General features: G+C 43.2%; 1 protein-coding gene across 1 annotated transcript in view; it reads left to right on the forward strand.

Annotated features, from left to right (window-relative positions):
- The window catches only part of Gars (glycyl-tRNA synthetase), a 61,959-nt gene that overhangs the window by 24,007 nt on the left and 26,492 nt on the right, over window positions 1-11,460 (forward strand). The window contains exons 3-6 of the mRNA XM_008827517.3: window positions 3,081-3,183; window positions 4,276-4,417; window positions 5,701-5,789; window positions 6,432-6,508. Of these exons, the coding sequence (XP_008825739.1) occupies window positions 3,081-3,183; window positions 4,276-4,417; window positions 5,701-5,789; window positions 6,432-6,508 (411 nt within the window). The remainder of the gene's footprint in view (window positions 1-3,080; window positions 3,184-4,275; window positions 4,418-5,700; window positions 5,790-6,431; window positions 6,509-11,460) is intronic.

Consider the following 11,460-nt stretch of genomic DNA (forward strand, 5'->3'; position numbering starts at 1 on the left):
GTTCTTGTGTAAAACTCAGGCCTTCAAGTTTAGATCTACTTCTTTTTATGACCTTTGTGTGTCTTTGTGGTTTACTTTTGGGGCATGAAAAACTGGTTCGTCTAAGCTTCTGGTTCTCTCTCTTGATTTTATATTGGAATGGCCGGATTGATTTTGTCTTCAGGAGTTCCCACAGAGGCCCAATTCAGATGAGGGTCAGATGATTTCAGGCTTTCTCCTAAGGTCTCTATCCCTCCAGGACCAATTTTCGCCTCAGGAATTTGGAGGTTGGACTGGCCTGGGAGCCTGGCCCAGAAAAGATGCTGGTGTAGGGCAGCTGGTGGCCATGCCACCCAGAGATGCAAAGGCAGATGGGGCCGGAAGAGGCCCCAAGAACTCCTGGGGACTGCAGTGTGGAGCTGGGTTGGTCTAGATGCAAAGGATCAGGAAGAGGAAAGGTCAGCTCCCAAGTCCCAGAGAGAGGATGGCAGGTGGTGCAGGCCCAGGGAAGCAGGGGGAGTTGAGGATGGGGCCAAGTCCAGAAGCAGTGCTCCTGGGGCCCAGAGAAGGCACTAAGTTGGTCTGGATGAAAAGGGTCAGGAAGCAGTATAGGTTCCCCAGGTGTCTGGGGTGCTAAGACCAGGAATGGGCAGGGCCCAAACTCAGAGAAGAGAAGGGCGGGGGAGATGGGAGGGTAAATGGGGCTGGGGGAGTCAAGGCTAGGAGGGCACGATGGACTTACCCTGGAGAGAGGCCTGCAGGTGGGAGAGAGGCCTGTGGCTGGTGGTGCAACAGGATGTTCCTCTTTATTTAATCTCTTTTGGTAGGAAAGACCAAGGAAACTGACAGGTGCCATTTTATTCACCTATTTCTATCCATGCCCTTTCTTCCTCTGCCTGTCGAGTTTTTCACTCTTTTCAGAGTATAACTCAAGGCACTGTCTCGATGGTAGAGTTCTTGCTTGACACACAAAAACCCCAGGTTGACTCCTCAGCACTACACAAAGAATCAAAACAAAAGCACAGTGCAACCCCCAAAGTCATGTTTTCTATAAAACCTTCCTGCTACCTGAGCCCATGCCCCCATTGTCCCCCAAATCCTAGACAGAATAAGCTATATGAATTTTCCAGAAGGGACTATGCTGTGCTTTATGAACTCTCCTTGGCTTAGAAATAGTAGTATTATCTGGGTGTGGTGGCGTACACCTTTTGTTCCAGTGCTTAGGAAGCAGAGACAGGTAGATCTCTTTAAGTTCAAAGACAACCTGGTCTATATAGACCTGGTCTATATAGCGAGTTCCAGGCCAGCTGGGAGTACAGGGAGACCCTGTCTCAAAAAGACCAAAGAAAGAAAGAAAGAAAGAAAGGAAGGAAGGAAGGAAGGAAGGAAGGAAGGAAGGAAGGAAGGAAGGAAGGAAGGAAGGAAGGAAGGAAGGAAGGAAGGAAGGAAAGAGAATAGTTTTATTGTAACTTATCTGGTGTCTGCCGCCAGATCTTTTCAAGTAGTAAACCTCTCATCACCAAACTTAAAGCCTATGAATTTTGTTTTGGGGTGTGTATATCTATCTGCCTGTCTTGTCTGTGGTGTTTGTAGAGGCCAGAGGTCCATGTCAGCCATCTTCCTCTGTTGCTCTCCTCCTTGATCTTTTAAGACAGAATCTCTCACTAACTGAACCTGGAGTTCATCAGTTCAGCAAGATTAGCCAGTGAGCCCCAGAGATCCTGTTGTCTCCATCTCCCCAGTGCTGGGGTTATAGGCACATGTTTTCACGCCCATCTTTTTACATGGCTGCTGGGGATCTGAATTTAGGTCTTGATGCTTATGCAGCAAGCACTTTACCAACTGAGCTGTCTGCCTAGCAACTTGTTTGAGTTATTTTATGTGTATGAGTATATTTCCTGCATGTATGTTAAGTGCAGCCGTATCGTGCAATACCCATGGAGTCAGAAGAGGGCATCAGGTCCCCTGGAATTGGAGTTGTGGACGGTTGTTAGCTGCCACGTGGGTGCTGAGAGCTGAACCCAGGTCCTCTGTAAGAGCAGCCAGAGTAACCACTGAGTCATCTCTCCAGCCCTAGTTTGAGGTTTTGAAGAGATCATCTTAACTAGTGATCCAGTAAAAACTCCTATATGTGTAATTGCTTCTCAGCATCTGCATCTACATAAGCCTAGTGGGCTTGATTTTTGTTGGCTTGAGAGCTGGTCTTACTGCATTGTAGGCCCACATCAACCTAATGTCCCTTTTGCCTCGGTACTCAACACTGGGATTATAAGAATTGGGCTGTCATTCTTACATATGGGAATCGTGCCTAGCTTAGTCTTTATAATCTTTGAAGTAATCATACACTTTGATAAATAAGTGAAAGTATCTGGCTTCTTCCATTTCTCCCAAATACCTGGGAGGAAAGGTTTCTTTTGGCCCCACATTTCAGAGGTTTTAGTCTATATCAGCCTTGTTTCTTTTAGGCCTGTGGTAGAAATGACACAGGGGAGGAGGAGAATACTGTCACCCATGATAAACTCCCTGGAAGCAAAGAAGGAGAGGAGGGCACAGTGTCCCGGTACTCCTTCAAGGACTTGTCTTCAGTAACCTAGCTTTTTTTCTACTAGGGCCTGCCTCCTAAAGTTTCTACCACCTCCCACTGTGCTGTCAGCTGGAGATCAAGCCTTCAGCACATGAGCTTTTGGTGGACCTTAAGATCCAGACCATAACAGCATCTTTTCTGTTGCTCAGAGCAGTGGCTTTAAAATGGAGGTTAACTTCTGAATCTTTATTTTGTTTTTTCAAACCTCTGAATCTGTTTTATGTGTATGACTATATTGCCTGCATGTAAGTGCACCTGTATCATGCAGTGCTCATGGAGGTCAAAAGAGGGCATCGGATCCCCTGAAACCTGAGTTATGGATGGTTGTTAGCTGCCATGTGGGTGCTGAGCAGCCAGTGTTCTTCAACCGCTAAGCCATCTCTCCAGCCCCGACCTCAAAATCTTACCTGTTTGACATTTTGTATTGAATTCTGCTGAGGCGTAAGCTAGATTCCAACATGTAAGTTCAGATTCCCACCTACCACCTGTCACATACTGCTCATTTTATCTTTTATAGGAGCTGGCATTGCAGCCCAAAGATGGCATCATAGACCGAGCAAAAATGGAGGACACCCTGAAGAGGAGGTTCTTCTATGATCAAGCTTTCGCTATTTATGGAGGTAGGGGTTGGATGAAGGAACAGTGTGGTGTTTGTGGCTAATATTAGTCAACAGCATGGCTTGCTAATCGGTACCTAGTTGGGTCAGGTCGCATAAAGGAAAGGACAGATATTTTGCTTTTTCTTTGTTTAGAGTTGTCACTTGGCATGACGTCCATTCTTGATGCTCCTCCACCCCATTAATTCTTGAGGAATTTTTCCCCCTCCTTAGCTTGTAGGGAATTGCTAGAGGCACAGGTATTAGGCACTTGCTGTGTCCATGTATTTATGCAGTGATACACTCTTAAGAACCACTGGAAGCCAGGTCTGGTGGCACATGCCTTTAATCCCAGCACTTGGGAGGCAGAGGCAGGCCTGGTCTACATAGTGAGTTCTAGGCCAGCTAGGGCTACAGGGCGACCCTGTCAAAAAAAAGCCAAAAGAAGAAGAACTGGAGCCCTAGGCGTGTAGGGACTATGGCAGCACTAATTACCCGACTGGCCCGGCTCACTACTCACGGGCACTCATCATATACAGCCCTGAAGTACTCTTTGTGGACCTCTGTCAGGAGGAAACATTCTTCATGGGTGGGTAGAGAAAGTGCATCCTGCTGCATGAGGATGCACAGGTGAGTTCAGTTCACTGACTGAATATAGAACTCAACAGAGATCCTTACAGTAATGGACTTTAGTACTTTCCTGCTGAAACTTAGCCATCTCTAAATATTTCACCTCTCAAGTGAAATATACCTGAAAGGAAATCAGAGAATTGGGCACTGAAGTCTAGAGCGTGCTACTTAGCTGACACCGTGACGGGTTATTTTGCACACAAACACTAATCTTTTTCATTCTGATTCTTGTATCTGAGACAGCTTTAATTGTTGTGATTTGGGGTTAATCCTACACAAAATTATAAATATGGAAATAGTCAATGGAGTAAGAACTTTAGGTTTTTCCTTCTGTCAGCTAGCTAGAAATAAGGCTCATTCATGCTGAGGGATTTGAACTATGGGCCATATACTGTGGGCAGCCTACAGGCCTAGGCTTCCCAGGTCTTCTCATCTTTGCCTTCAGAGTAATAACTAAAGCCCACATTTGCCTCTCGTTTTTCACAGGTGTCAGTGGTTTGTACGACTTTGGGCCAGTGGGATGTGCTTTGAAGAACAATATCATCCAGACTTGGAGGCAGCACTTTATCCAAGAGGAACAGATTTTGGAGATTGACTGCACTATGCTCACTCCTGAGCCAGTTTTAAAGTGAGGTTCTGCTCTGAGGGGAGAGGCCCTTTAAAAGTTAATATTTAACTTTCTGATTGCAGACAGTACCCATGCTTATTTAGGAAATTGGTGAAAACCAGAAAAAAGAAACATAAACTTGCTGCTCACAGATAGCATGGTAAACTTGCCATTTTGCTCCCATTCTTTCTTCTCTATGTTCCTGAGTGTTTGACTTTGCCCTACACACTGCTTTTCTTCATGTGTTCATGTGAGCATTACTCATGGAGTTAAATCTAACACATTTTTGGAAGAAGTGAGATGGCTCAGCAGGTAAAGGTGCTTGCTACCAAGCCTGACAATCTTGGTTGGATTGCTCAGGACCCACATGGTGGAGTTGGTATGAACCAATTGCCACAACTTTTCCTCTGGTCTTGGTACATACCCCCACATATATACCAAATAAATAAATAAATAAAATTTAAACAGTATTTTTGATGACAGCATACTATTCAGTTTTATGAATGTGCCATGATTCAGTGCCATATCAGAGGCATTTAAAGTGTTTCTGAATTTTTATTCCTGGTACATTTTGTGTATGCCCTTGATTATTTCTCTAGTATAAGTTGTTAGAACTGTCAGTTCTGAGCAAAGGTGTTAGATGTATTTTCACTCACACTTTATTGAAAGATGTCTCAGTGCAAAGTTGTATTTGAACATCATTGAAAGTCGAGTAGGATTTCAGCAATGGCAAGAGGAGCTGTTGCACTTTGTCTCCTCATTTAGTGCAGCCTGACACAGCTGTGACCTACTGTTAGTATCTGTGGGGTTTTGCTGGTAATTATAGCTAGTTAAGATGAGAGACATCCCGCTGATGGGTCTGTAAGATTTGAACAAATTCTTTCAGTGACTTGTTTCACTAATGCGCTGTAAATATCAGTTCAGGTCAGTTTTATTAGGAGTTCTTGGCTCATCAAATTCCTCATGATTTTGGCCTTTCTTTAGATCACTAATAATAATGGGACAAGTATGAACTGATCCTGAAATGTTGTACAGACTTAAGACAGTTTGTGAAATTAATAACCTGGCCAATGTCTTTTCCTACGGGAGGGAGGAACTTAGGAGGATGAGAATAGATGTGCAGTTTCCTCAGGTGTACACCACTTTGTCATGGACACATCAGTGCTGTGTATGTGGGGCTTCCATCTTTGACATGCACAGATATAAACTCTGGGTGACTGTATTGTAGGGGGATCGTCTCCCTAATATAGAATCTGTGTTCTAATTTACATGAAAACAAACTGACTTTTCATTTGTTAACTTAGGACCTCTGGCCATGTAGACAAGTTTGCTGACTTCATGGTGAAAGATGTGAAAAATGGAGAGTGTTTCCGTGCTGACCACCTGCTGAAGGGTAATAGTTCTCCATCCCTTTGACTCAGGGCTCAGGTTAACATGTGGTTTAGGTAGATTTTCCATCTGCTGAAGGGTACAGTTCTCCATCCCTTTCACTCAGGGCTCAGGTTAACATAAGGTTTAGGTGAATTTTTTTTCTGTTTTCTTCCATTTTAAAAATTTTGTTATACTCTGATTTTACATATCCAGATCAAGTCCCCTTTGCTAAAGAGTTACTTACAAATTAGTTATATTCTCATAATAATTTTTTAATCAATAAGTGAATTAAGACATCATGGGCTAGAGATGGAGCTCAGTGGTAGAGTGCTTGCCTAGCATGTGCAAGGCCATGGACACCAACAAAAAACCAAGATAATACTGTGACTGCTCCTGTGAAATCATCCATGGATTAGTATAAATTGAAAACATGAACCTTTTAGTCCCAGCACTCGGGAGGCAAAGTCAAGGGGATTGCTGCTATGAGATTGAAGTTAGCCTGGGATGGGAGTTCCAGCCTAGCTGGGGCTATATCGTGAGACCCAGTCTTGGAAAAACAAACCAAAAGCCCTTAGATTTGTTTTTTCAGTGTCAGCATTGAAACTCAGACATGCACTCTTCCTTTCCCTTACTGAAACTGATCCTGTCAACACTGCTCTTCTAGCACATTTACAGAAACTGATGTCTGATAAGAAGTGCTCCGCTGAGAAGAAGTCTGAGATGGAAAGTGTCGTGGCCCAGGTGAGCACATTGGAGACCATCAGAATGACTGGGAAGGGGCAGCCGTCTTTGTGCTGACCCTTGCCATGGTTATTCTAGTTTGCTGTCTGTTGCTGTGAAAGGGTTCATTTCAGCTTACAACATTCACGCCACAATCTATCACTGAGGGAAGTCAGGGAAGGAACTGAAGGGCAAACCATGGAGAGCTCTGCTTACTCCCCTGTGACTTGCTCAGCTACCTTTCTTATACAGCCAGGACCACCTTCCCAGAGGTGGCACCATCCATAGTACAGTAGGATGTCCCACATCACTCAGCAATCAGGAAAGTGCCTTATAGTCATCCTGCAGACCAGTCCAATAGGGGAAATTCCCCAATTAAAGTTCCCTCTTCCAGGTGTGCCAGGTTGACAAGATTAGCCATCACTGTTGTAAAGAAACTGTTTACCTCTGTCCTGCTTAGCATCTCCTTTCATGTACACAAAACCTTCTCTGTTGGTACTTAGTCCTGTTTATGGTGCCCTGGACTACTTTAAGATATGACCAGGTTAGAGAGTAGATAAAACTGCTTATCTTCTTCCTAGGAAGATGCAGGATCCATGTGTGCATTTCTGATTTCTCTCTGAGTCTGTCAGTAGCTCTATAAGCCAAGTATATTTAGAGGGTATTCCTTCAACATTGCTTGCTCAATCAGAGTCTCACAAAACACACCTTAAATTTTCTTCTTTAGTAGAAGGCAAATAATTGTGTTTATAGTTGCTTCCCTTTTTTTTTGAGACAGGTCTTATTCTAGCCCAAGCCTCCAACTTCAGGTGATCTCCTGCCTCAGCTTCTCAGTTGTTATATTACAGGCATTGGGCCACTACATCCAGCTCTAAAACTGTTCTTTCCATTGATGTATCTGAATTTAAACAGAGAACTGTGTGACATTTGCTTTCATAATAAAGGCCTTATTTATTTTGTGAGGGAGGGAGTAGATGCATGCTATGGCTTGTATATGGAAGTCAAAGGACAATTTGTGGGAGTCAGTTCTCTTCCCACTGTGTGAGAAGGAATTCAGGTTTGGTGGCACGTGCCTTCACCCATTGAACCATCTCATTGACCCTCTTTCAGTTGTTTTGAGACAAGGTCTCTCTGTGTAGCCTGGCCTGGCCTTTGACTTGTGATCCCACTCAACTTCCTAAGTACTGCTATTGTAGGTGTGTGCCATCATGCCCAGCTTACATTTTACTTTTCTCTCATGGAAATCATGGCTACTTTTCTGCCTTTGCTCTATTTTTTTTAAAGCATGTAAAATTTTCTCTTGATATCCAGCTTTTCATTTCTCATTTCATTTTCTTCTTCATTTAAATTGAAAACTTTAATCTCGCTGTTGACTCATCAGCCAGTTCATTTTAGTCCTTGTGAAGTGTATTTTGTCCTTGTGTAAGGCTTGTTACTTTAATGTTGTTAGAGTTTAGAAAGTCAGTAGCTTTTGTGTTACAATGCTGTTAGAGCTACCTGTTCTTCCCAGTGCTGGGCACTGAACCCCTGGCTGTGTCCCCAGCCCCTACACCTTCTTTTTATTTCCATTTCTAAAGACTTAACCTTTAATTTAAAATATACTTTGTATTTTTATTTTATGTGTATGACTGTTTTGCTTGCATGTGTATAAGTGCACCAGTGTTGTGTGATGCCCACAGAGACCAGAAGAGGGCATCATATCCCCTGGAACTAGAGTTACAGATGGTTGGTAGCTGCTCTGTGGATGCTGGGAACCAAACCTCGGTCCTCTGCAAAAGCAGCCATTGATCAATGTTATGACTGAAGGCTTAACCTTCAAAAAAAGAAATGATTCATGGCTCTAATTGCCCCTAAATTTTTATTTTCCATTTAGAATGTCAGAATTCAGCTGGGTCTGGTGGCACATGCCTTTAATCCCAGAACTTGGGAGGCAGAGACAGGTGGATCTCTGTGAGTTCAAGGCCAGCCTCATCTATGTAGTGAGTTCCAGGACAGCTGGGGCTACAGGGAGACCCTATCTCAAAAAGACAAAAAATTAAAGAATGTCAAAATCCCTAAGGGTTTTGCATGTGTATGTGTTCCAACACCTTTTAACTATTACATTTATTTCCAAGTAAATCTTCCTAGTTCAGAAGTACCTGGTTGATTTGGTAAGCCGTGGTTAAGGCTTGAGCACTAGCTTCTTCACATTCTAGGGGAGTGACATTTGTTGTTACACATAAAACATGCAATGGAAAGTTAGGAAGGGTGAGAATTAGTCATGCCAGGTGATGGCCACAGTGCTCGTGGGTTCACAGCTGCCTGCTGCCCAGCCCGTGATAGCATTGCTGTACCTGCTTGTGCCCTGACTTTCCATTCATTGAAGCTTAATAATTTCTAAAAGACCCTGATTCATCCTATAGTAGGAAGTTCTTTCCTTTTATGTGTATTTAAGAGCCAAAACTCAGTTGTGTCGCCTCCCCATTGTTGAACTGTCTCTGCATGTATCAGTTTCTTAAATGATTTTTTTATCACAAAAAATTCAGAACATAAAAGTAGAAAATACACCTAAAAGGTTAAAAAATCTTTTTTCTTCTCTTAAGAAATACTGTAATTATTTTTAGGCTGGGCATGTTGGCACAGCAGGTGGAACTCTGTGAATTCCAGGTCAGCTGGGGCTACAGGGAGACCCTGTCTCAAAAGACCAAAAAAAAAAAAAAAAAAACCTAATTATTTGGGGGGGGTTTTTTTTGTTTTTGTTTTTGTTTTTGTTTGAGACAGGGTCTCCCTGTAGCCACGTTGGCCTGGAACTTGCTAAGTAGACTAGGCTGGCCTCCATTTCCCAGAGATCCAGCAGTCTCTGCCTCCCAAGTCCTGGGATTAAAGGTGTGACCACCATGCCCAGTAGGAAATACTATAATTTGGTGTCACATATTTCATCACTGTTCACATTGACCTGTGTGAGCTTCAGGATTTGACTTAGTAGTTTTCTGTAGCTCTGTGTGGTCATCTATTCTGTTGTGGGTGACCATCATCTGGGCCCATTAGTTGATAAGTGATTTCAGGTTATTTTGTCATTCTGTTGCTTTTGAGTAGCAGAAAATAAGGACACTTTATGATTTGAGTTCTGAGACACCCGTTAGAATGAAAATTGAGAATTTGTGTTTCATCCACCCCTCCGCCTTATTTTAACCTGTTGATTATTCACCATCCATCAAAAATACAGAAACTGTTGTCTTCATAGGTCTATGGTGGAAATAATGAACACCTGCCTGTCTTACCGTCCCTGCTTCCCTTCTCTGTTCCGAATTTTGAGATGAAGCATTTGATCTTTTTCAGTTAATGCCATTGTCATCCTTACTGATGGTTAAATTGTCCAGTCTGGGCTCTCAGGCGTTGTCTGCTTTTGATGTAGCCTTAGCATTCTTTGATTACTTTCTTCTTTTTGGTATAACAAGATACTTATAGGCTCCTTGTTCATTTCCTGTCCAGAGATGGAACCAGCCATTTTTCCAAAGTGCCTTTTTCCCTATTAGTGGACATGATATTTTGGTCATTGGTTCTGTTTAGTGGACATGGTATTGTTGGTCATTGGTTTTATTATATCTTTTAGTACAGTGAGGTATGGCATTCTTCAAATGGTAAAATCATTGTGAGCTAATATTAGTAATGCTTAAAGTTTAACTTTCCAGTTGGCATTAATGCTTAAGGTTTATTTTATTAATATTAAATCTGTTTCCTCTGCCCACACCAAAGTTCCAGTTCTCCACAACAGCACTGTGCTTATTAACGGGCCTTATCACCCCATCATAGAATGGCAGTACCACCATTCATAATTCGAATATCGATGATAGTTTTTAAAGTCTTTGGGGGCAACCAAGATGGCTCACCTGCCACCAAGCCTGTGGATTTATGTTCAGTCTCCAGAACCTACATGGTGGAAGGAAAGAGCTGATCCACAAGTTGTCCTCTGACCTCCACACATGCTCCGTATCGTAATCCCCCACCCCTAAATAAGTACATCTTAAAAAATTAGTTTTGCCAGGTATGGTGGCGCGTACCTTCAGTCCCAACACTTGAGAAGCAAAGACAGGTAAAAGCAGACAGATCTCTGTGAGATCAAGGCCAACCTGTTATACATAGCAAGTTTCAGGCCAACTGGGGCTAGAGAGAGATACACCATGTCTCAAAAAAACAGAAACAAGCAATTTACTTTTGCCAGACCTGGTGACACATGTCTGAAATCCTAGCACTTGGGAGGTGGAGGCAGGAGGCACGAGTTTAAGCCAACCAGGACTACTTAGTAAGACTCATCTCAAACCAAGAGCTAGCATTGTAGCCTGGTGGAAGAGCACTTGCCTGGCTTCTGCAAGGCCCTAGGTTTGTTGAAAGTTGTAGTAGTTTTTGTTTTCTTTTTTCTTAAGTTCCTATGTTTTGTGTCACTTTCATGTCCCTTTCAGGGTTCATTTCAAACAGAATAGAAAGACATACAGGTATTTACCTATCCTTCATGTTAGGCAGCTTTCCATTGCTGTGACAAAATGCCTGAGAAAAACAACTTAAGAAAAAGAAAGGTTTACATTAGCTCACAGTTGTGGGCTTTTAGTCCATGGTCAGTTGCCCTCACTGCTTTAGGGCCGTGGTGGAGCCAGGCATCTTAGTACAGAGTACATGGCTGAGCAAATGGCAGATGGGAAGCAGAGACAGGAAGGAGCCCCCAAATTCACTTACTCCAGCTCAGCACCTGCTCCTGCAGGTCCCACCACCTCCCAGTAGCACCCATCTGGGGCCAGGTCTTCAACTCAGGAGCCGGTGGGGCCATGAAGACACAAATGGTACATTCTTCTATATTCCATAAGTGCTTCTCTCTTCAGCCTACTCTTACCCTGGAGAGCACTCCACTGTGGAATGTTGAGATTTATCACTCACTTTAGAGTTGCATGATTCTACTGTGTGTGTGTGTGTGTGTGTGTGTGTGTGTGTGTGTGTGTGTG

Source organism: Nannospalax galili, unplaced genomic scaffold (genome assembly GCF_000622305.1).
Source record: "Nannospalax galili isolate Female #2095 unplaced genomic scaffold, S.galili_v1.0 scaffold132, whole genome shotgun sequence".
In the NCBI taxonomy this organism is placed as follows: domain Eukaryota; kingdom Metazoa; phylum Chordata; class Mammalia; order Rodentia; family Spalacidae; genus Nannospalax; species Nannospalax galili.